At 44.3% G+C, this 26,061-nt stretch overlaps 1 protein-coding gene across 4 annotated transcripts in view; it reads left to right on the top strand.

The window, feature by feature from the left end:
* The window catches only part of shtn3 (shootin 3), a 126,858-nt gene extending 101,165 nt beyond the window's left edge, over positions 1-25,693 (top strand). For 2 of the 4 annotated variants that reach the window (XM_059650787.1, XM_059650790.1), the window contains 8 exons: positions 1,130-1,295; positions 2,582-2,652; positions 3,235-3,335; positions 10,704-10,721; positions 15,415-15,474; positions 17,712-17,832; positions 20,380-20,527; positions 23,230-25,691. In XM_059650787.1, the coding sequence (XP_059506770.1) occupies positions 1,130-1,295; positions 2,582-2,652; positions 3,235-3,335; positions 10,704-10,721; positions 15,415-15,474; positions 17,712-17,832; positions 20,380-20,527; positions 23,230-23,407 (863 nt within the window). In that variant the 3' untranslated portion in view covers positions 23,408-25,691. Of the gene's footprint in view, positions 1-1,129; positions 1,296-2,581; positions 2,653-3,234; positions 3,336-10,703; positions 10,722-15,414; positions 15,475-17,711; positions 17,833-20,379; positions 20,528-23,229 lie in introns of all 4 variants that reach the window. The other 2 variants (XM_059650789.1, XM_059650788.1) reach the window with 2 other exon arrangements.
* Positions 25,694-26,061: the final 368 nt, after the last annotated feature.

Below are 26,061 nucleotides of genomic sequence, written 5' to 3'. Positions count from 1 at the left end.
ACACACACACACACAGACACACACAGACACACACACACACACACACACACAGACACACACACTCACAGACACATACCTACACACATACACACACACACACACACACAGACACACACACACACACACACACAGACACACACACTCACAGACACATACCTACACACATACACACACACACACACACACACACACACTCACAGACACACACACTCACAGACACATACCTACACACATACACACACACACACAGACATACACACACATACACATACACACACACACACATACACACACAGACATACACATACACACACACACACAGACATACACACACACACACACACTCACAGACACACACACACACACACACACACAGACATTTGGTGTAGTTAAATGTTTCAAAGTGCTTCTTTGGAGTGATATCAAATAAAATTTGATACCAAGTCACATCATTAAATGTGTGTGTGTGTGTGTGTATGTGTGTAGGTATGTGTCTGTGAGTGTGTGTGTGTGTGTGTGTGTGTGTGTGTGTGTGTGTGTGTATGTGTATGTGTGTAGGTATGTGTCTGTGAGTGTGTGTGTGTGTCTGTGTGTGAGTTTGTGAGTATTTGCCTGTGTGTCTGTGTCTGTGACTCAGTGAGTTTTTGCATCTGTGTAGTATTATATATTATATATATTATATATTATGTATTTCATATTATAAAAATATGTACAGATATCATCACAAACGTAGTTCGTTCTGTACAGTAGCATATCAGGGAAACATTGGAGTTTAATTGTTTCCAAACAAATCAAAGGCATCTCTTACTTGAACCAGACTATATTTACATGCATTTGAACATCGGGGGAAGTTTGATAACTGATTGGGCCCTAATTTAACTTTGGCAGAAGGACCTCAGATAGTGATCTTTACCAACAGCACCTTGGCGCAGTGGGTGATATATAAATGCACGCTATTGTTGGTGAAGCATTATTGTCACTTCAGGCTGCTGGTGGAGTGTCTACATTTAGCCTGAGAGAATAATTTGATGGTAACCCTGTTTCAGAAATGAACTGTCCATCGCCATACATTGACAGCAGCCAATGAAAACATCCAAGAATTAAAGCATATGTCAACATCTTTTCGCAGTGAAAGAATTAAAGAAGATCAAGTTTCAAGAGACTGACCCAGCTCTGGCTGTAGCTCCACCCCCACCCCCTCCACCGACTCCAACTCCTCCTCCCCCTCCTCCTCCACCCCCTCCTCCCCCTCCGCCTCCCCCTCCACTTCCATCGACACGTTGCAACCCAATAAGGTACGGACCTGGGGTCTTTGTCCCGTTAGAGATGAGAAGGAAGTGAGAAGAGGCAAGAGAGAGGTAATAGTGGATGTGGAGATGGGGAAGGATACCAGGAAGGGATTGAGGCTTGGAGCTGAGGAGAATAGGAGGGGATTTGGGAATGACTTGGTGGGCAGAAGTAGCATGGGAAAACAGTAAAGGCAGCTGAATGAGTGCCCCCTATCTGCATGACAAGTCACTTCATGAATACCTCCCACTTATTGTGAGAGATGAGGGTGAAGGGAGAGGAGGAATGTCAAGGGTTGGTGGAAACAGGAATCATTTTCATTTTTGCTAACAAGAAGCTTAAACTATTGGGAGAAAAAGGCCAACTGAGCTTGTTACAGTCCAGTCAGATGTGATGAAGAGGTGAATATGTGAGTCAGATGCATAATTTGGTTTGATTTATTGTTATAACATTTACTTAAGTACAGTGAAAAGTTTTGTTTTGCATGCAGTACAGGCAAATTATACCATACAAATATTATGGGGTGATAGAATAGAGAGAGCAATACAAAGTTACAGCTGCAAAGAAGGTGTACAAAAAGCTAATAAAAACCGAAAGAACTGCGGATGCTGTAAATCAGGAACAAAAGCAGAAGTTGTTGGAAAAGCTCAGAAGGTCTGGCAGCATCTGTGAAGGAAAAAAAACCTATTAACGTTTCAGGTCCGCTTCTGAGGAAGATTCAACAGACCCCGAAATGTTAACAGTTCTTTTTCCCTCCACAGATGCTGCCAGACCTTTTGAGCTTTTCCAGCAACTTCAGATTTTGTACAAAAAGCAAGATCAACATTAGATTTGCAATTTGAGTTCTCCATTCAGAAGTCTAATGGCGGGGAAGAAGCTGTTCTTGAATCTGTTGATGCATGTTTCCAAGCTTTTGTGTCTTCTGCCCGATGGAAGAGTGTATAACCGGGGTGGGAGGGGCCTTAGATGATGTAGGCTGCCTTCTCGAGGCAGCAGGAAGTGTAGATGGAGTCAATGGATGGAAGGTTGGCTTGTGTGATGGCCTGGACTGTGAGGCAACAAAAATGTACACACAACAGTGTAACCAAGGAGGTGGAAGTTTGTAATGGTTTAAAAAAGGGGGTGGGGGGGTGGGGCGCTGTCAATGCTTCAAGCGAGATGGTGGAAAAAATGGCCGGTGGTGTCGATATTTTGGGAAGGGGAAAGATACTGGCTAGGCTGTTGGCAGCTGAATGGCTTTGCCTGTGAGGAGCTGATTCATTTTCTGCTGGGACTCATGCTGTGTCTCTTACAGTTCCCTCATCGCTATAGTGCGAAGATCGTCCAAGAATTCCAAGGCACAGCCGAAGCTGGAACCTAGCAACAGTAAGCAATCAGCTTCACTTTATTGCTGGACATAAATCTCAATGCCCTGTGCTAATCAATAGGATTGGATCAGCTGCTAGTTATATACCTGCCAAATTTTACTTTCTATTGGCTTTTGGGTGGATTCAGTTGAAATTAACCCTAGGCATATGAAATAAATTTGCCATGGTTCGACTCACAGCTGCTCTGCTTTAGCATTTTACTCATTGGACAGACAGCAGAACTCATACAGCTCAATATGAGGTGTCCTTCCCCGACGCAAACATATCACTCAGTGAATGAGCTCGGATCTCCTCAGTTGCAGATATTTCCTTATCAGCCTGCTCACAGATGTTACTGCACACCTCTGCAGCAGATGGAACTTTGTCACTGCACCACAGGAGTCCTCCTTGATTCGATAGATCTGAAATGGGAAGTAAAGTCTTGGGATTTAATTGAAATTAAAACCCATTCGGTCTCACCCTGAGGAAGGACACTTTCCCACATTATCAGAGGAGAAAGGACCTGTGGAGTTAATGATTCTCGCCTTGGCTCACTGTGGCTTTGAGTAAGTTTAATACTTTCAATGTGTTTTCTCTGTAGACCAGACTGGGATTGATGACGTGAAAGTAAAAGCTGTGAATGAAATGATGGAACGGATAAAACATGGTGTCATGTTGCGGCCTGTGGCTCAGGTCTCAAAGGTAAAACCCCTTTAGAGTTTGGCTCATACCATTCCCAAACCATTTCGATAGCCCCGTTGTTCAGCTGTGAAGCTAATATATTTCCCTGTAGTTTGACACTGGCTGAATGTCTTTCACTCCAGGACTAAAACAGGGGAGACATCCATGCCCTTCACCAGGAATTCAGTCCAGTTCACTGCTATCCTCGAGATGACAACAATATTTTAACATTCTATCAAGGTTATATCTGCCAACATAGTGAAGAAACTGGACAAAAATGAACATCTCTCCCAATAAATGATAAATCTAAATCCTCCCAATGTGATCTTTGGAAGAACTGGAAATACAATAAACGATACAGGGCTTGTTGTGTTTTGTTTAACAAGTAGATCGAACGTTCTATTCATTTAATCAAGAGACAACAAAAATGCAAAGGTAGAAACAATGGACAGTTCAGAGGAGAGCAAACCATTCTATAAATGGGCTTCATGTGCTGCTGGGTTGCTTTTTTTTTGGAAGTAATTTGGAGGCTAGTCTGAAGGTTGGATTAGCGCGGAGATTTAGCTGTTTAGTAACCATAAGACCATAAGACATAGGACTGGAAGTAAGACCATTCGGCCCATCGAGTCCACTCTGCCATTTAATCATGACTGATGGGCATTTCAACTCCACTTCCCTGCACTCTCCCTGTAGCCCTTGATACCTTCTGAGATCAAGAATTTATCGATCTCTGCCTCGAAGGCATTCAATGTCCCGGCCTCCACTGCGCTCTGTAACAGTGTGCGCCATGTTTTGAAGCAATGACAAGCTAAAAAAAAATGCAAAACTGGAAAAAAGCTAAACAATAACTAAACAGTGCTGTGCATATTTGAGATAATGGGAACTGCAGATGCTGGAGAATCCAAGATAACAAAGTGTGGGGCTGGATGAACACAGCAGGCCAAGCAGCATCTCAGGAGCACAAAAGCGGACGTTTCGGGCCTAGACCCTTCATCAGAGAGGGGGATGGGGTGAGGGTTCTGGAATAAATAGGGAGAGAGGGGGAGGCGGACTGAAGATGGAGCGTAAAGAAGATAGGTGGAGAGGAGAGTATAGGTGGGGAGGTAGGGAGGGGATAGGTCAGTCCAGGGAAGATGGACAGGTCAAGGATGTGGGATGAGGTTAGTAGGTAGGAAATGGAGGTGTGGCTTGAGGTGGGAGGAAGGGATGGGTGAGAGGAAGAACAGGTTAGGGAGGCAGAGACAGGCTGGGCTGGGTTTGGGATGCAGTGGGGGGAGGGGATGAGCTGGGCTGGTTTTGGGATGCAGTGGGAGCAGGGGACGAACTGGGTTGGTTTTGGGATGCACTGGGGGAAGGGGAGATTTTGAAGCTGGTGAAGTCCACATTGATACCATTAGGCTGCAGGGTTCCCAAGCGGAATATGAGTTGCTGTTCCTGCAACCTTCAGGTGGCATCATTGTGGCACTGCAGGAGGCCCATGATGGACATGTCATCGAAAGAATGGGAGGGGGAGTGGAAATGATTCGCGACTGGGAGGTGCAGTTGTTTATTGCGAACCGAGCGGAGGTGTTCTGCAAAGCGGTCCCCAAGCCTCCGCTTGGTTTCCCCAATGTAGAGGTAGCCACACCGGGTACAGTGGATGCAGTATACCACATTGGCAGATGTGCAGGTGAACCTCTGCTTAATGTGGAAAGTCATCTTGGGGCCTGGGATAGGGGTGAAGGAGGAGGTGTGGGGGCAAGTGTAGCACTTCCTGCGGTTGCAGGGGAAGGTGCCGGGTGTGGTGGGGTTGGAGGGGAGTGTGGAGTGAACAAGGGAGTCACGGAGAGAGTGGTCTCTCCAGAAAGCAGACAAGGGTGGGGATGGAAATATGTCTTGGGTGGTGGGGTCGGATTGTAGATGGCAGAAGTGTCGGAGGAGGATGCGTTGTATCCGGAGCTTGGTGGGGTGGTGTGTGAGAACGAGGGGGATCCTCTTGGGGCAGTTGTGGCGGGGGTGGGGTGTGAGGGATGTGTTGCGGGAAATGCGGGAGACGTGGTCAAGGGCGTTCTTGACCACTATGGGGGAAAATGTTGCGGTCCTTGAAGAACCTGGACATCTGGGATGTGCGGGAGTGGAATGCCTCATCCTGGGAGCAGATGCGGCGGAGGCGGAGGAATTGGGAATAGGGATTGGAATTTTTCAGGAGGGTGGGTGGGAGGAGGTGTATTCTAGGTAGCTGTGGGAGTCGGTTGGCTTGAAATGGACATCAGTTACAAGCTGGTTGCCTGAAATGGAGACTGAGAGGTCCAGGAAGGTGAGGGATGTGTTGGAGATGGCCCAGGTGAACTGAAGGTTGGGGTGGAAGGTGTTGGTGAAGTGGATGAACTGTTCGAGCGCCTCTGGGGAGCAAGAGGCGGCGCCGATACAGTCATCAATGTAACGGAGGAAGAGGTGGGGTTTGAGGCCTGTGTAGGTGCGGAAGAGGGACTGTTCCACGTAACCTACAAAGAGGCAGGCATAGCTGGGGCCCATGCGGGTGCCCATGGCCACCCCCTTTGTCTGTAGGAAGTGGGAGGAATCAAAACAGAAGTTGTTGAGTGTGAGGACGAGTTCGGCTAGGCGGATGAGGGTGTCGGTGGAGGGGGACTGGTCGGGCCTGCGGGACAGGAAGAAGCGGAGGGCCTTGAGACCATCTGCATGTGGAATGCAGGTGTATAGTGACTGGACATCCATGGTGAAAATGAGGTGTTGGGGGCCAGGGAATTAGAAGTTCTGGAGGAGGTGGAGGACATGGGTAGTGTCACGGACGTAGGTAGGGAGTTCATGGACCAAAGGGGAGAAAATGGAGTCCAGATAGGTGGAGACCAACTTCAAAATCTCCCCTTCCCCCACCGCATCCCTAAACCAGCCCAATTCGTCCCCTTCCCCCACTGCATCACACAACCAGCCCAGCTCATCCCCTCCCCCCACTGCATCCCAAAACCAGCCCAGCCTGTCTCTGCTTCCCCAACCTGTTCTTCCTCTTCCCCATCCCTTCCTCCCACCTCAAGCTGCACCTCCATTTCCTTCCTACTAACCTCATCCCACCTCCTTGACCTGTCCATCTTCCCTGGACTGACCTATCCCCTCCCTACCTCCCCACCTATACTCTCCTCTTCACCTATCTTCTTTTCTCTCCAACTTCGGTCTGCCTCCCCCTCTCCCTATTTATTCCAGAACCCTCACTCCATCCCCCTCTCTGATGAAGGGTCTAGGCCCGAAACGTCAGCTTTTGTGCCCCTGAGATGCTGCTTGGCCTGCTGTGTTCATCCAGCTTCACACTTTGTTATACTGTGCATATTTGACATTTTTTTTGCACTTTTCAGTTTGAATGATATAGAAAGAAGCACAGGTATTCCGAGTGTAGCACTGTGGTCTGATCTAACCACATACTGTCTGTCATCCTCTGGAGCTATGTGACCTTTTTTAGCAAACAGTTCCCCAGCATAGTCTCCCAGATCAGAAATACCATTCACCCAGCCATTTCCACGGGGGAATGAAACCTTGCGGAATTTTAACAAGTGACTCATTAATGATTGCTCTGCTGACTGTCAGCGAGTTCTCAAAGTGTGATTATGTTTGTGTGTGGTGTGAGACAGTAAAAAGCCTCACCTGTTTCTGAGCAGCTATATGATCCCCCTCTCAGTAATCTCATCAAAAACAGACAGAATACCTCAGTTTGATTGCTTGGATTTGGGATGTGACAATGTATCTTACTCTATAGGTAACGACAGACAACATGGAAAGAATATAATTGAAGTAGACAATTTTGAAATCTTTGCTCTTCTAGTTTATTTCAGATAAAGTCAGAAGTCACACAACACCAAGTTATAGTCATTTCCGATGAAGGGTCTAGGCCTGAAACGTCAGCTTTTGTGCTCCTGAGATGCTGCTTGGCCTGCTGTGTTCATCCAGCCCCACACCTTGTTATCTCGGATTCTCCAGCATCTGCAGTTCCCATTATCTCTACTGAGTTATAGTCCAACAGGTTTATTTGAAGCTTTCAGGGCATTGCTCCTTCGTCAGAAAAATATCAAAACTGCGAGAACCATCATCGGACCCGAAACGTTAACTCTAATTTTTTTCTTCATGGATGCTGCCAGACCTACTTAACTTTTCCAGCAGCTTCTGTTTTTGTTCCTGAATAACCAAGGTCTTTTTCTCAGGGTAGTGGAGTTCAAGACTGGAGGCCGTAGGTTTAAGGTGAGAGGGGGAAAAATTAAAAGGGACCCGAGGCATAACTTTTTGACGCAGAGGGTGGTGCGTATATGGAATGAGCTACAAGAGGAAATGGTGTAGGCTGGTACAATTACAACATTTAAAAGGCATCTAGATGGGTACATGAATAGGAAGGGTTTAGAGGGATATGGGCCAAATGCTGGCAAATGGCACTAGTTTAATTTAGGATACCTGGTCGGTGTGGATGAGTTGAATCGAATGCTGTGCAGTTCTATGCTCAAAACATCCTGGCAACAGTGGGCACACAGCGATTGGGTATAAAAGGCTATCAGACTACTCTCCTGCAGAATTCATGCCTGCTGCTTTGTGATAAGGAAACACACCCTTTAGGGGCTTTCATATCTTCCTGTGTTGATAAAAAAAAGACAGAAATCATTCAATGTCAAGACTCGAAATTCTGCATGTCGCAGAATCTCCCAAGAGTTTCACGTGCCAAGTTAAAGAAAATGGTGTCTCATAACGTAATCATTAATTGCTACCCAAAGTCAGGCCTGTTATCAACATGTGTATTCCCTTGAAGGTATTATTTAATAACCTATTCAGAAATGTTATTAGAAATTGCTGGAGTGGGTGGGAGTTGAACCTGAGCCTCTCAGTCTAGGGGTAGGGACACTGCCACTGTGCCAGAAGAGGGCCTTACATGTTCAATGATGTCATTACACACCTATGGAGCAGGGGGGATGTGAATCCAGGCCTCCCAGTCCAGCAGTATGGACACTCCCACTCAGCCACAGGAGGACCCTTCAAGTCCCTTTAAGGCTACAGGGTCCAGTAGGTATAAATAGGCACATTCTGAGATCAATTAAAAATTAATTGCTGTTGGTGTGAGAAATATGTGTGAATAATCACCTGCTTGTAAATCTTTACCACCTTTAGCTGATGAGAGATTAATTATGTAAACTGAGAATGGGACCAACAAGGATTGTTACCTGCTTCTCTCAGCTTTGCCTTGTAATCTTGTTTAATCATTTAAAGCAATGCTCAGATAGCAGTTAAGAGCAGAAAAGCTGACATTTCTTGACATAGAACATAGAACAGTACAGGCTCTTCAGCCCACGATGTTGTTCCAATCTATTACCCTACTAAGATCAACCTACCCTGCATACCCTTCATTATACTATCATCCATGTGCCTATCCAAGAGCCACTTAAATGTCCCTAATGTATCTGACTCCACTTCCAATACGAGCAGTGCATTCCATGCACCCACCACTCTCTGACCTCTGACATCTCCCCTATACCTTCCTCCAATCACCTTAAAATTATACCCCCTTGTAATAGTCAGTAACATAGTCAGTGACCTGCTGAGTTTCTCCAGCACTCAGTTTTTATTTCAGACATCCAACATCTGCAGTATTTCACTTTGATTTGACATTTGTTCTGATCAGCCAATGACCTAGTGCCATTATAAATGATGGGTAGAATGAGATGAACGCAGCTTTCCCCCTTTAGAACATCGGAGCTGTTGGAGTCTCCAATGGGCCACGATGCTGGACAGGAAACAGTTTTAATTCCAATGTTCATGTTGATGGTATTGCTCAAACTATGTCTAGCCAAACAAATGTGAGCTTCGCCATCAAGTAAATGATGCTGGAAAAACAGACGAAACTTGCATATGTGATACATAAACTTTATATTACCCAGCATCTATGGGACCAGGATTGAACCGGTTGACCAAATATTCCAGAGGTCCATGTAATCGATGTAAAACACACAATAAGTAACAAAAACATAATGCTTGCAAGGGGTATACATGTCATTGTTATACTTTATTTACAGCAAAAACCACCTAAATAATAATAATGGAACTTTGCATGAAATAAAACTGACAGAGAGTCTTCTCATTCACACCCTCAACTGACTACTCAAGATATTGCGATAGATTGCAGTATTTGAGGAGAAATTGACGTGAATTTGAGTCAACTGTTGATGTTTTGCATGGCCGTTTGAGCCGGGACGCTATGTTGAGGTTGTACAGCATGCTAGTGAGGCCTCTCCTGGAATATTGTGTCCAGTTTTGGCCGTCCTGTAATGGGAAGGATATTATTAAACTGGAGAGAGTTCAAAAGAGATTGGCTTGGATGTTTTCAGTAATGGAGAGTTTGAGTTGCAAAAATTAACTGGAAAGACTGGAGTAACAGTCAGAGAAAGGGTCTGGGCCCAAAAGGTCATCCTTCCTGCGCCTCTGATGCTGCTTGGCCTGCTGTGTTCATCCAGCTCCACACCTTGTTATCTCAGATTCTCCAGCATCTGCAGTTCCTACTATCTCTGGAAAGACTGGGGTTTTTTTTCCACTGGAGTTTCGGAGGTTGAGGAGTGTCCTTACTGAGGTTTATGAAATCACAAGAGGCATGGATAATGTGAATGACAGGGGTCTTTTCCTCTAGGGTAGGGAAGTTCCAACCTGTGGGGAATATTTTTAAGGTGAGAGGAGAAAGATTTAAAAATGGCACCTGGTTATTGGCTAGACTTAAGAAATACATTGTATAACAATACATTTTTGCATCTTAGTAGCTTACTCCTTCCATAGTAAAGATATACATACCCTACATTGCTTTACCCACAAGTCAGAATATCTCGAGGGCATCGGGAACTGGTGAAATGTCTTGTGATCCATTTTTTTGACCATGTCAGCCATAACTGATATAACTTCAGCAAAGCAGGAGTGGTTGGAAAACCTCAAACTCTTCGAGAGTGACCAGAGGAAGTGCTCCTAGATGTGAATCAGATACTAGTTAGGATTGGACAGGTTACCATTGTGAAACAGTGAGTACGGTCAAGGGAAAATAGATACAAACTCGTTTCTAAAAAGAATAACATCAGGAATCACATTGGCAAAAAGTTTCCCAATTTGCCTGTAAAGACTGAAATCATACATGAGCCAACTACATGCCTTGATAGATAATCTTTGGTAGAATGTGTTAGATGGGCTGAATGGCCTGATATATCTGTACTTATTTCTCTCTGTTATTTTTCTTTGAATCTTTTCCTAGTCCTTTATTGACTTAGGTGTAAATGAGAAATGCATTTGGTTCCTGGGTAGTGTGAGACTGTGGGTGACATTATATGAGATCTTACACTTTGTCTCTTGTTCTTTCTCACTGACTGCCTGGTGGATTTCTGTCTGAAGAGGAAAGTTAGCAACAAGGTAGGAATCCTGCTTCTGTTCTTCACACATCCCAGGCAGCTGCCCCACCAAACTGCACCGCCTTGCAGATTTTGAAACCCCTCCTGAAAATTGAGGCGACAAATGAATGGGATTGGTGGTATTGTTTTTCCAAATATCCTGTCTCAAGCTTTAACTAACCTGATGGAATGATTTTTTTTCCCCATATCACTTTTCTTTTTAGATATGGGGTTAAAGTCAGGCTTTGATTTACAATGATCAACTTCATTGTGGACTTGAGCTATTTGAAAATCCAGAGTAAAGATGGACACTGACTGGCAAAGAGGCTGGGGAGAATTCGGGATAACACAACGTGGAGTTGGAGGAACGCAGCAGGCCAGGCAGCATCAGAGAATTTCTGAAGAAGGTTCCCGACCCAGCTTTCCTGCTCCTCTGATGCTGCCTGGCCTGCTGTGTTCCCCCAGCTCCACACTGTGTTATCTCCGACTTCAGCATTGGCAGTTCTTACTATCTCAGGGGACAATTGGGATTTCGATGGCGAGATTTTTGTTAAGGGCAAGTTTTCAGTCTGCCAGCCTGCTCTGTGTATTGGAAGCAAGCAGAAAGGGTTGATGAGTCAAGGACTGAAACCACTGGAATGCTCTTCCACAGGCTGTTGTCACAGTTGACTGCAATGACACTGACCAGGCAGAAATGCCATGTTATCAGGGTATTCTGCAATTCCTGGGCAACAGGGGAGGCTTCAGAGTTATTTTTAAAATAAAACTCAAATCATAAGCAACAAATCAAGGCGTGCTCGAGATTATTTTTGTCATAGCAATAACTCTTCAATTAACCAACAGCTTTCAGCTTGCCATTCCAGTTTTGCACTGATGATATCAGGGATGTTAAAAAAATAATTTTTGATCCAGCAGAGAAAGGCTGGGACTTCATTCACTGGAGTGTAGGAGGTTGAGGAGTGACCTGACAGAGGTTTATCAAATCATGAGGGTTACGGGTAAGGTGGATGGCAGTTGTCTTCTCCTTGGGATGGGGGACTTCAAGACTGTGAGGCACATTTTTAAGGTGGAAGGAGAGAGATTTTAAAAAAGACATGATGGGTAAATACTTTACACAGAGAGTGGTTCGTGTGTGGAACGAACTTCCTGAGGAAGTGTTGGATGTGGGTACAATCACGATGTTTAAAAGGCACTTAGATTAGTGCATGAATAGGAGAATTGGGGGGATAAGGGCCAGATCAGGCGGGTGGAACCTGTTTGGTTTGGGACTATGTTTGGCATGGATTGGTAGGACTGAAGGGTCTGGGGGGGATAATGGCCAGATCTGTGCTGTATGACTCTATGACTGCGTGGAGTAGCAATAGTGACACTTCCCGTTTCCGCAAGCATCCCTGATCTCTCAGCTCTGAAAGATTTTCTTTCTCTTTTACCTCATTTTCTTTCCTCCTTTCATCCCTACAGATGTTGATCTTTGGGGTATAATTCCACAGCACCGAGTGCCTTCTGCTGTCCACAGGACGGCTAATTCTTTGCCTCTTAGGTCCAGCCAACAGTGTGGCTGTGGCCAATTCAAACATGGAGCGAACCACTGCTCTCACTTTGAACCTAGACATGTGGTTTACCAGGATGGGGAACTGGCTGATTCAGACCCCCTCGCTGCCCCCATAACTAACCAAGAGTAGCTATTTCTGACGAAGGGCCTAGGCCTGAAACGTCAGCCTTCCTGCTTCCTCTGATGCTGCTTGGCCTGCTGTGTTCCTCCAGCTTTACATCTTGTTATCTCAGATTCTCCAGCATCTGCAGTTCCTACTATCTCTGAACCAATCTCTGGCCTGTTCAGCTCAGTGTGCTTATCACCTGCCCTATTGTGGAAGCCTATTTACATTAGTTTTAAAACTTATTATATATAGCTATAAGAAGGATGTTGTGAAACACGAGGGGGTTCAGAAAAGATTTACAAGGATGTTGCCAGGGTTAGAGTGTATGAACTAGAGGGAGAGGCTGAGGCTATTTTCCCTGGAGTGTCAGAGGTTGAGGGGTGACCTTATAGAGGTTTATAAAATCATGAGGGACATGGATAGGCTGGACAGACAATGTCTTTTCCACAGGGTAGGGGAGTCCAAAACTAGAGGGGCATAGCTTTAAAGCGAGAGAGGAAGGATTTGAAAGGGAACTCAGAGACAAATTTTTCACGCAAAGGGTGGTGCGTGTATGGAATGAGCTGCCAGAGGAAGTGGTGGAGACTGGTATAATTACAACATTTAAAAGGCATCTGGGTGGGTACATGAATAGGAAGGGCTTAGGGGGATACGGGCTGGCAAATGAGACTAGATTGATTTACGAAATCTGGTCGACATGGGCGAGTTGGACCGAAGGGTCTGCTTCCTCGCTGTAATTCTCAATGACTGTGTGATTAGGGTGAATGATTTCCGATTTGGGCTGTTTCTTAGCATTCCTCATTATCGGACGTCGATTATCCTTCTTCATTAGAAGCGGCTGGTTCTGCTAGGATCTCCACACTTCTCTTGGCGAGGATGAGTGGTCAAAGTCAGAACCAAATGCCTCTCTTCGCCAATGCAGTCCGGGAGCTGATAGAATATTGTGCTAACATTTGAGGCCTGACATCCTGTGGTTCAGTGAGACAGGACTGTGAGCTTCAGCTGTGCAGATACTTGGAGGAGAGGTCACTTGAGTCACACCAGCTTGGACTCAGCTGCTCAGACAGCCTCTGGGAGCAGTAATAACGTTTGTACCTGTTTGGCAGGCTACTGCCTTAGGGATGCCCAACTCTTAACACACATCAATCGAGGGAATATAGCCTTTGACATTGATCTTGCTTTGCTACTGTTTCCATGGCAACCTGAGCTCTGATATATTTAATATTTAAAAAACTAGAGCTGATCAGCCAAAAGAGATTATAAGCCTCTACGCTTTCGAGTGCATGATCCATTTTGGGTACCTTGTTGTCGGATCGTTACGATGCTGTTAAAAAAAAGTCAGCTTTCAGTAACTTTTTCCAGATAAAAGATTAAGCAAACCTGATGGTGGTAGTTATTTTCTAAATGGCATTCTTGGTCTGTGAGCATGGATGAGGTTATAGTCCGGCAGGTTTATTTGAAATCACAAGCTTTTGGAGCGCTGCTCCTTCATCAGTTGAAGCGATTTCACAACAACCTGTTGGACTGATGTCCAACCTGATGTCATGTAATTTCTGACATTCTCCCCCCCACCCCCAAGTCCAACACCGGCACCTCCACGCATCATATGAGCACAGATGGCAAGGCTGATGCTTAAACAATTGAGTGCCTTTTCCCTACGATGGGATATTTCCAGACTAGAGGGTATATTTTTACGGTGAGAGGCGAGAGATTTAAAAAGACACAAAGGGGGAAGATTTTTTACACCAAAGTTGGTCCTAGTGTGGAGTGAGCTTTCTGGGGAACTGGTAGAGATGGGCACAATTACAAAGTTTTAAAGACATTTGGATAAGGACATGGATAGGAAAAATTTGGAGGGTCACTGGCCAGGAGCAGTCAGGTGGGACTGGTTTAGTTTGGGTTTTGGTTCAGCATGGACTGGTCTGTTCCTGTGCTATATGGGCCCATGGCTTGCCAAGACACCTCAGACAAAAATTGAAAGTCAGTTGTATGGCTGTAGGTCTGGAGTCACATAAAAGATAGACTGAATGAGGACAGCAGGCTTCTGTCTCACGGTATATGAGTGAGCTAGTTCCATAACAATCCCATGACCACAAGGTCGGCATGACTGAAAGTAGCAAGGTGAAGGGATGACAGACTGGCTAGAATCGAGGCTACATTTCCCACCCTTTGAGGTGATAAAGTATGGTATGCTATGACATGTTGTGCTCTCTGGAACGGGTTGAGAATCACGTGCCAAAGATTCCCCCTCCACCCCCAGGATAGAGCAATTTCTACTCAATCGCGGATAAAGTTAACAATGAACAAAACTGTGTGATCGAACATAGAACAGTACAGCACAGTACAGTCCCTTCGCCCCACGATGTTGTGCCAAACTTCTACCCTAAACCTAAGGTCTATCTAACCTCCACCCCTACCTTATACTGTCACCCATATGCCTATCTAATAGCCACTTAAATGCCCCTAATGAGGCCGACTCCACTACCCTCTCCTAGTGAGTTTTGAGAAGATTTGTAGCTCAGATTGAGTTTCCTGATATGAGTTTGCTCGCTGAGCTGGAAGGTTCGTTTTCAGACGTTTCGTCACCATTCCAGGTAACATCATCAGTGAGCCTCCGGTGAAGTGCTGGTGTTACGTCCCGCTTTCTATTTATCTGTTTAGGTTTCCTTGGGTTGGAGATACCCTCTCCGGCAATGCATCCCAAGCCCTGACCACTCTCTGAGTAAAGAACCACCTCTGATGTCTCCCTGATATCTACCTCTGCTCACTTTAAAACAATGTTCCCTCGTAATAGCTACTTCCACCCTGGGAAGAAGTCCGAAACATTGTGCCTGATAGAAATTGGCAGGAGGGGAAGATTGGAAGCAGGCATCTTTGGCTGTTTAAACTGGGGTGGCAGATGGTAGACTTGGTAAAATTAGCAAGAGACTAACAGGCCGCGGGGATGTTAGAGAGGCTCAGCAGGATGTCATGTGCTGGGTAACTGAGGCGCGGGGAGCACATTCACTGCAAATACCATCATTCCCACCTGCAGTCTGTTTGCTTTTTCCCTGACAGGCACCACCAGTGGATGAGAAAACACAGGAGAGTGCCATGGACGAACTGAAGGGGATCCTGGTAATATCGAGAGAACAAATTTAACCCTTTGTTAACAGCCACAGCTTTAAGTCCCATCTGTAAAGATAAAGCAAAAGCATGCAGCAACAGTCAGGATGAATCAGACGTGACTGCATTTATCAAGTGAACGTTAGAAGTCCCATAGCAACCGGGAAAAAAAAATCACTATCTGCTCCCTAACCTTGAGGATTCCAGGGACTGCATTAGATTCCCTACAGTGTGGAAACAGGCCCTTCGGCCCAACAAGTCCACGCCGCCCCCTTGGAGCATCCCACCCAGACCCATCCCCCTGTAACCCACACACCCCAAACAATTTAGTATGGCCGATCCACCTAACCTGCACAGCTTTGGACTGTGGGAGGAAACCAGAGCACCCGGAGGAAACCCACGCAGACACGGGAGCATGTGCAAACTCCACACAGACAGTCACCCGAGGCTGGAATCGAACCTGGGTCCCTGGCGCTGTGAGGCTGCAGTGCTAACCACTGAGCCACCGTGCTGCCATCTTGGTGTTGTAACCAACTAATTCTTCAATTAAACACATTATTCACATCATAGCTGTTTGTTGGGCTAGTATCATCGCCTCGGATTTACTGAGTAACGTAATGAATCACTGTGAGTGTCCATGGCGAATTAGGAGCTGATTCTATGATTTGAGCTTAACTACTGTGGTCAGAAATAAGGCTCACTGTTGTTGAATGCAATGCAAAGAGACAGCGACAGACCTCCTGTCAAAACATATCCTGCATTGTCAATAATGAGTTCCAGGAAATTATTCACATAATTTCTTTGACACGCGCTAACCTCTCCACATTATCCTCATCAGAGTCAAATATATTACAATGTAACCCTAATTATTCCAGTATCTGAAATAGCTATTCCTTGCTGTGGTACACTGAGATCTGTCAACATTCCTTTTATCCATTAATTGTCAAATAACACAATTCCCTTGACCGCGACAATGCTAGCTAACAATTCTCTGCTAGATTATCATGTACAACAAACTGTCACACACATTCAAAAAGTGCACATCTCTCTCTCTGTCGGTCTGATCTTAAACGTTAAAAATACCACCTCCACTGAATCCCTACAGCGTGGAGAAGGCTATTCGGCCCATCGAGCCCACACCGACCGTTTGAAGAGCATCCCATACAGATCCACCACTACCCACATCGTACCCTATCCTTGCATTTGCCATGGCTAATCCACCTAGCCTAGACATCCCAATTACACTGTAGAGCAATTTAGCACGGCCAATCCACCCTGATCTGCACATCTTCGGACTGTGGGAGAAAACCGGAGCACCCAGAGGAAACCCACGCAGGCACGGGGAGAATGTGCAAACTCCACACTGACAGTTGCCCGAGAGTGGAATCTCTAAAGACACTGCTGGGAGTTACTTCCAGAAAGACGGGGTTTTCTTTACTGACTGTCCTCAATGTGAAGGGTGAAAATGCCTTATTAAATTCCGGTGCTGAGTCCCTGGTGCTAACCACTGGACCACCATGCCAACCAGGGGTGTGTATTAAATGTTGCCTACTGTTTAATCTAATGCAATAATCACTGCAATATTCTTCAACATAACAGCTCCTAACTTTTATACCATCTAAGAGAAAGTGTTCCACCTACTAAGGTAAACTTTCACTTTAACACCGTAAAAAACTCATTGAAACACCTCTCCAAACCTCATTTTATTTGATAAAGGACTACTCATTTTGTAATACTGTCTAATATTGGGCAACATCTCATTAACACACTAATTAAATATGTTGTTGTAAAGTTCTCACTCTGTAGGGAATATAAGGGGAGCCCTCTAAGTAATGCACTTTTTCAACATGTTACTTATATTAATTTGACTCACAGAAATGCTGAATAAAGCTTTAATTTAACTACATTCTCCTTGCCTCTCACTGCACTGCCTTTTGGCTGCTCTAAGACAGTGCAACAGTGAGAACACCATAAGTTGCATCATATTCTTTTGGGATCATGTTGATTATGCACACAGCTTTACCAAAGATTCCCGGCATGAATGAACCAGCTCAGGTGCCATTTGATACCCAAAACTAACACGCACCATCAACATACTTAGGGCCAAGTCACTTCTGCACTTAAATATTTAACGGTCTAAAGTTATTACTTACAAGTGAAATTTACCACTTCACTGCTTTGTGTGCGTGGAGGTTGGTAGCACTCAGTGCGATACATAGTGCCCCTGATTTCTCATTAACTACTCGTAGGATTCAATGAAGAAGAGCCCAAGTCGGGGGTTTCCAGATGCAAGTCAGAACAAGACGGAGAATGAGCTGGAGGTTGTCCTGAGACGGAGGCGGAAACAAACTTCAGATTACAGTCCAAGAGGTAAACAGCCACCAAACTTTTGGATGTCTGTTTTCTCTCAGTTTTCAATTGTAACTTACAAAGGCAGTTATTCTTGGCAGAAAGTTTAAGTCACAATCGAACTCAACATGCATGATAGCATCATTATGTTTGGCCTGATGCTTATATACATGCAGATGAACCATACAAACTGCACAGGGTACAGTTCCACTCAGTGCTGTGTCAACTGCTGCAGTATGTTGTAGATGGCCTTTGGAAATGGTCTTCGTGCTCCTGGGACAGGCAGGAAAGAAGTCACAGCTCACTTTTCCTTTCCTGACCTAGATCATGGACCCAGCCATGGATCATGCATGTATATGTTTGTTGGGTCAGAAAGGGAACAGGCTCAGCTATGAGGTGGTCAGAGTTCATTCCCTCCACCACCGACGCTCAGTAGCAGCAGTGTGTATTATCTACAAGATGCACTGCAGAAATTCACCAAAGATCCTCAGACAGCACCTTCCATGACAACCACTTCCATCTAGAAGGACAAGGGCAGAAGATACATGGGAGCACCACCACGTATAAGTTACCCTTCAAGCCACTCGCCATCCTGACGAGGAAATATTATCGCCATTCCTCATTGTTGTTGCTCAAAATCCAAGAATTCCCTCCCTAAGGGCATTGTGGGTCAACCCACAGCACATGGGCTGCAGCGGTTCAAGAAGGCAGCTCACCACCACCTTCTCAAGGGGCAACCAGGGACGGGCAATAAATGCTCGCCCAGCCAGTGATGCCCAAATCACACAAAATGAAAGAAAAAATGTTCAGCAACATTTATGAGCATTTAGCAGCATAAGAGGAGCCTTTTGGCCCATTACGCCTATACTAGCCATATGAAACAGATACATAAGGAATCCAGTTCTCCCGCCTTTTCGCTTGGTCCTTCGAAACTTTTATTTGTGATCATTTATCCCATTCTCTTTTGAAAACGATTTCACTAGTTTTGGAGATAATGGGAACTGCAGATGCTGGAGAATCCAAGACAACAAAATGTGAGGCTGAATGAACACAGCAGGCCAAGCAGCATCTCAGGAGCACAAAAGCTGACGTTTCGGGCCTAGACCCTTCATCAGAGACCTCATCACCCTCTCTGATGAAGGGTCTAGGCCCGAAACGTCAGCTTTTGTGCTCCTGGGATGCTGCTTGGCCTGCTGTGTTCATCCAGCCTCACATTTTGTTGTCACTAGTTTTGGAACAAGTCTTCCATATCCTTAAAAATACTTCACATTTGAAATTTTTGCCTATCAGTCCTTTTGTTCCTTCAATAATTTTAACTTTAAAGCTTGAGCTACTGACCAATGTGGATAATTATTTTCTATATTTATCTTACTGAAATTCTATTCTGACACCACATTAGATTTTCTCTTAATTTTGTGTTCTGATGAAAAGTGTACTCCTTTTTTAAGGCCTGCCTCCTAGTTCACCTGCTTAATCCCTCCTTATGTTCCTTGGACACCTCTTCACAATTAGCTACAAAGTGGCTTTGCTTAACGCGCCAGCTTTCACATAATGTCCCTCATGTCCAAATCGCAATCATGAATAACAATGTTGAGCATTCTGATATTTATTCCCCTGTGGTCCAAAGGATATCCACCAGTTATTAATTCACCTTTGTTTTTCGTTCTTTTACCAAAATTCTAACTGGCTGCTGTATTTCTTTTAACATCGCACATCTAAGTTTTATCAGCAAGCCACCTCTACAGCAATTTGAGGTTTTTTGGAAGTCCATATATACAGCATCTGCTTCAGGTTCTTTACCCAGGAATATTACCACACAAAACTGTCACACCATGGAAATCACCACGACTCTTAGTTTTATTTTTGTATTTCTTTATCTAATGACTACCACTAGTAAAAATACTTGTGTAACCAATTGAGTGTCTACAGCCAATGCAAACCATCAATGATGGGAGAAGGGTATGGAGAGCAGGAAGGAACTAAATCCAAGATAACAAAGTGTGGAGCTGGATGCACACAGCAGGCCAAGCAGCATCTTAGGAGCACAAAAGCTGACATTTCAGGCCCTCTCTGATGAAGGGTCTAGGCCCGAAATGTCAGCTTTTGTGCTCCTGAGATGCTGCTTGGCCTGCTGTGTTCATCCAGCTCCACACTTTGTTATCTCGGATTCTCCAGCACCTGCAGTTCCCATTATCTCTGGGACTAAATCAAAATGGAGTTGGAGCAGGAAACAAAATACTGCATCCCCGGCCTTCATTTCCTTTACCAATACTAGAGTGATCAGAAACATGTGTTCTTCAGTTCAAAAATAGAAATTTCTAGAAAAGCTCAGCGAGTCTGGCAGCATCTGTGGAAAGAAATCAGAGTTAACATTTTGGATCAAGTGACACTTGCTCAGTGTTTTTCGGTTCGTTGTTTAAAGAGAAACCTTAATCGCTTTAATATGGCTCATCCTGTCCCAATTAAACTTAAATATGTAAAACTGCTTTGTTCGGATAGAATAAAATTATGCCTTTTTCAATTGTAATACATGAGTGAGGAGAATTTATGCAGCCCTTACATCGACAGATGGAAATGAAACAGATGCCAGTGATGTTGCTTCTTCCAAATCCCTCATCCTGAAGGACAATGATGAAAGAAAAAGCAATGACCTGGAGTTCAGTCCTGTGCACCAGGCTGCTGCAACCGAGGATCAGAACAACAGCACCTCAGGAAGGTAAAACTCTGACTCCTCTGATAAATGGAACACTTGGGTATGCATTAAACTAAACATATGTTTAAATTAAAGTGATTGTCCCAGGTGAATATAGGCAGTTCCAGATTGCACACTGTCCATTGCTCATAAAGTACTTCCAGCTCTGATAAATCTTTCCCCAATATGTTCCTGCTCAAAGTGAGACATATTCCTGCATCTGTTTTCGCCCCTTTCCCTTGATTTCAGGGCTGGGTCGTCGACTCTTATTTGTTTAGCCGTCACGTTTGGGGAAAGAGCTGCTGTGGTTGAGCTGCAGGATGGGTGCCCATGAGACTGTGCTGCACTTAGTGCCTGCCATCAGGGGTATAGGAAAGGATTACAGGCTGATAATCAAACCTCTTGGTCATGTTGCACATGGACTTTAATGCCCAAGAGCGCCAGGAATAGGGCTCAAGCCCAGAGCTTCTGACCCAGAGACACCTCAAGACTCTATCTATCTTCTGGTGCACTGTCAGAATATTAAGCAAGCTTGAAAAATCAGTTGAACTATTTCAAATGGTGGTCTTATTGAGTTCAATGTCTGATTTTATTCCAAGTTTAATCTGAGTTAATTATACTGAGAGTGCAGTTTGCCCAAAATTAGGATCAAGGTCAAAGCCGAATTCCAGATGGGAAGTAAAAAATGAAGTAATGCCAGGCTCTATTCCGTATTTTCAATTCTCCCATTTTCTGATGGAACACGTGCATAAAATCTTACGTCAAGGGAACAAGTCAGTGGAAGTTCTTGGGTTTTCATAGTTAATTCTACCTTTTATGTCTTTTGAAGACCTCTGCTAGCTAAAGGCAATGAGAAAAGACCCTTTACTTTGCCAGTCCGAAGGTAATCGATCTTGGCTCGGGCAAAGAGATCTTAGGCTTCTTCTGTCTTTTTCCTGTGGAAGCAGGCTTAGAATCATCCTAGTAGAATGGCCGATCAGGATAAGAACTCTTGCAGACACATTTCACGCACTGATGATGCTAATGAATCTCTTTATTTTGTGCTTTATACAACTGTGTAATACACAGATGACACTAGTGCCAGAGTATGCTGCAGCTTTACTTAAAGAGTTTAAAACATCTTTGCAAGCACAAAGTATCTGACTCATGCTTACAGTCTAGTTTCTCAGCCTTTCTGCCACGTTCATTTACTTTAGCTTTGAGTTCACACCTCAGGCTTAAAGCAATCAAATACAGTGAGCGTAGATCAGTTACCAGACTCACAAACAAGCACGTGGAACCCCTCTTCTGCACCTACACAGGCCCCAAACCCCACCTCTTCCTCCGTTAACATTGATGACTGTATCGGCGCCGCCTCTTGCTCCCCAGAGGAGCTCGAACAGTTCATCCACTTCACCAACGCCTTCCACCCCAACCTCAAGTTCACCTGGGCCATCTCCAACACATCCCTCGCCTTCCTGGACCTCTCAGTCTCCATCTCAGGTAACCAGCTGGAAACTGATGTCCATTTCAAGCCCACCGACTCCCACAGCTACCAAGAATACACCTCCTCCCACCCACCCTCCTGCAAAAATTCCATCCCCTGTTCCCAATTCCTCCGCCTCTGCGGCACCTGCTCCCAGGATGAGGCATTCCACTCCCGCACATCCCAGATGTCCACGTTCTTCACTTCAGCCCATCACAAACAAGCACTGACCACTTAAGCACTGAAAACTGCAACTTCCCAGAAAGTTAGGCCAGTCAGAGCAGACTTTGCATTGCTGCTGCCAACGTTTGCAATCTCTGGGCCCCGAAACAGAAAGTCAGCAGAATGAACCTGAGCACACAGAAGCTTTTGTCCTGTGTTTCCACTTGTGACTGCAGTCCAGGTATGAGTGCTAAGGCATCAGTCACTGCTTTTGTGATACTGTCCCATTTTATTATAATAAGGAGGAATCATTCTTTATTTTACAGTGGCCAAGGTAGAAATAGAGACAGAAGCACAAACATAATGTCCTGCATCAAATGGTTGCTGTAAATCCAATGGCTGGAGTTCATATGCATACCTCTTCTGCTTCCCTGACTTTTTCCACTCCACTCAATAATAACCCAGCTTTCACCTGCCTATTCCCTAAATCCTCTCGAAAGGTTGCAATCTTTCCGTCCTCTAGATATTGCTTCAAATCAGCCTCATTCATCGAGCTGTTAGCCACCTGTACAATGTGATTTAATCTGTTGTTGAATGTTGTCTAATAATGGCTCCTGAGAAGCCTATTTTACTATGTTAAAGGCACTATATAAATGTACGTTGTTGTTAAACTCCACTTTTCCCTGATTGTCACCTCCCTTCCCTACACTATTTAGCAACATTGACATTAGTTGCCTCGGCCACGCGTGAAATGTGTCTGCAAGAGTTCTTACCCTGATCAGCCATTCTACTAGGATGATTCTAAGCCTGCTTCCACAGGAAGAATTAAGACTTTATATTTGACCTCCTCTCATTCCCTCTCTTCTAAGTCGATTATTTAACTTAACCCTTTTGATTATCCATCCTAACTTCCTTTTTCTCAAACTCAGTCCTTTGCCTTAATGACAAACCTGTGAAGTGTTTTGCTTCACAACAATGCATTGAGAATGATGCCACGGCATTAAGGACTAAATTATGAGAAGAGGCTGCACAAATGTTGCTTGAATTTTCTTGAGTACTGTAGAAGCCCTGTATTTAATACGATTATTATTTCTTTCAGCCCTGAAAAAACAAAGAGAAAATGCTCAACTAATCAAGAAAATGGTCAACCCCAGGGAATCCTTATAACCATAAGCAGTCCATCAGAAACACCTGACCAAAGAGCCACTCCTGCTCAGGTCCAAAACAAACCCAAGAGTCAAAACACAGCCGATGAATGCACTGATGCAGATTGTTAACACCAGTTGGGTGGAGGGGATGTCAAGGTGTTTGAAGATGTTGTGAAAACGATAATTTCTCCAATGTGACCGTTAGCCAGAGAGTTCAAGTGAAATTTCTGACATGCAAGAGCTGGAGTGGTAGCATCCTGTGACCCTCAGGCTTGGACACCACATCCAGCACGAGACCAATTGCAAAGTGGGACCAGAGATGCCTTTTTCTCCACTCACCAGCCACATTTCTCACTTGCATTTGTAGTGAATGGGTGGGAAGTCATGAGCTGGCAAGTGTAGAAGAGGAACTCTTGTGGCTTTGTCTGATGATAGAACATTTTCTCTTCCTTTGTATTTGTCGTTGCTGATATACTTTACATCACTGCCTCACATGAGAAAGGTTTTACAGGTAACATTAAAAAAAACCTATACAACCCTGGGCCATATATTGTTTGGGTTTAGTTATATTGTGGTCCTCATTCTTTTGAATTGTTTTATTAATTTCTTTAACTTCACTTCCTGTCAGAACCATTTACGCAGCAAGCAATGCAAATTGCTACTAATACAGATTCATCTTACTTGATCACCAGCCAAGCTTGTTCGAGAGTAAGCCTCAAAACTGCCTCACTGTAATCCAAGATTCTTCAGGGCCAAGGTTATTTTGAATTGAGAAACATTCCTATTTCCTGATCTCCTATTCAAAACTGAACTCAGATGCCTCTCTCTTTTCCTCGCATTTGCAGTGTGACATTACAATATCATCTTTTGCTTCATTCTAGCACCTATTGGCCAAAAGAGATCAGGTTTTGAGCAATAGACTACAGAGAAAATTTAACAACCTGTGTAATATCAGAATGTGATTATCAGTCATAAGATGTTGGAGCAGAATTAGGCCATTCAACCCATCATGCCTCATCCACCATTCAGTGGCATCATGGCTGCTCTGATAATCCTCAACTCTACTTTCCTACCTTCTTCCCAAAGCCTTTGATTTTCCTACTGATGAGAAATCTATCTCAGGATTGAATATACTTAATGACCTAGCTTCTACAGTCTTCAGATATTTCATCTCATTCTTCCTTGATCCTGAGGATTTTTTTAATACCGACCCCAAACTGTTGATTCCAGTGTGTGGCCTACAACTCACACAGAAGAGGCTTGTGGCCATGCTACAGCTCTCTTTTTTGCCTCAGACGTCAGTTCACAGGAGCCTCAAGTTTGTCTCTCGCAAAAATGCACAGCAGTGGTCATGCATATTTTTAATCTGACAATTCTGTTGTCATTCTAGCTTCCCTACAATGTTATTATGATAAGCACAGTTTCATGGAAGGGGAAGGGGAAGAATAGAGGGGTTGAGCAGAGGCAGTAAAGGGAATTTAGACTCTCCTTTGGACCTTGCAGTATAAAAGACTGAGATCAGGAACTTGATTTTTATCCCCTGTCAGGGTCAGGTTTGGAAGTGGGCAGGTGCTAAAAGTAGACGCGCTGGCCAGGAGACGTTCTTGTGGGAATAACGGCATCTTTTCATCACCCTCTTCGATTGTCCTCTTAATTCATGTATTGAATCGAGTTTCTGATACATTTGAAGGATTTCCATGTCTATTGAATGTATTGAAGAATTGAGATGGGAGAACCCAATATGGCTGCCTTTGGCTGCAGTTGGGAGCAAGGCTACTCTGTATGCACTGTGCCAGCAGTGAGGGTGAGCAACACCTCCCACCCACAATACCAGCCCTCCCATCCACTACCCAACTCCAGCTGAAATTGCAAATTGTACAGGACAGTTTTGTAAGGAAGTAGTTGGCCCTCAATCTGTGACTCAACACAGGCACAACTAAAATGGATAATTAACAAATATTGTGACAGGCATGGTGTCACTATGGTGATTAGTCCATTGGTGATAGTGCCATTCTGCATTGAATCCACCGCAGAAAGCGTTCAGCATGCATTGCATTTGGCAAGCCTGCAGGATTTGCTGATTATTGCAGATAAACTCACAACAATAACTTTCTGTAAATGCAAACCTGTAACTCTCTCACACAGATGCTGTTATTGTGGCTACTCTTTCAGCAAAAGGCGTGATGTTCATTTGAAAGATTCCTGCTGGGTTTTCAACAAAGCGATGAATAAAGGAGAAATGTAAACAAAGATGCTCTCTCATTTCTTTTTACTCTTCCATAGGTGTGATTAAATAAAATTTACAAATACATGAAAAATAAGTATCTTATCTTTTAATACACTTCCCCCAAATGTCATATGGTGCTCCCTTCGGTAATTTACAGCATGTTATGCTCTCTGCAAAGACTGGCAAATTTTAAAAAGACACTCAAGTTTTCAGTCATTAGATGAAAGGATGACACAACAAGATTTCATGTTTTAAAACTTTTGCCATCACAAAAGATTAAAAACACTATATACTGAACATTATTATCATTTTGTAGGAAACTTGTATATTAAACAATGGAAATAAATCATCCCATTTCACTTATCGCGCAGGTGAATTATAATTCGCTCATAGTTTCCATTGAGTTATTTTCTGTTTTTCCAATCAGATAACTACTAACCTCAGAACCGATTTACACTGACTGAGTACTGTGTGTAGTTCTGGTCACCACCTTATAGAAAAGATGTGAGGGTGCAAAGGAGATTGACCAGGATGCTTCCCGAAGGGTTTGAGCAAT

This window comes from Stegostoma tigrinum, chromosome 13, assembly GCF_030684315.1.
Source record: "Stegostoma tigrinum isolate sSteTig4 chromosome 13, sSteTig4.hap1, whole genome shotgun sequence".
NCBI lineage: Eukaryota > Metazoa > Chordata > Chondrichthyes > Orectolobiformes > Stegostomatidae > Stegostoma > Stegostoma tigrinum.
The sequence above is the reverse complement of the archived record's forward strand: the minus strand, read 5'-3'. Positions and strand labels throughout refer to the sequence as shown.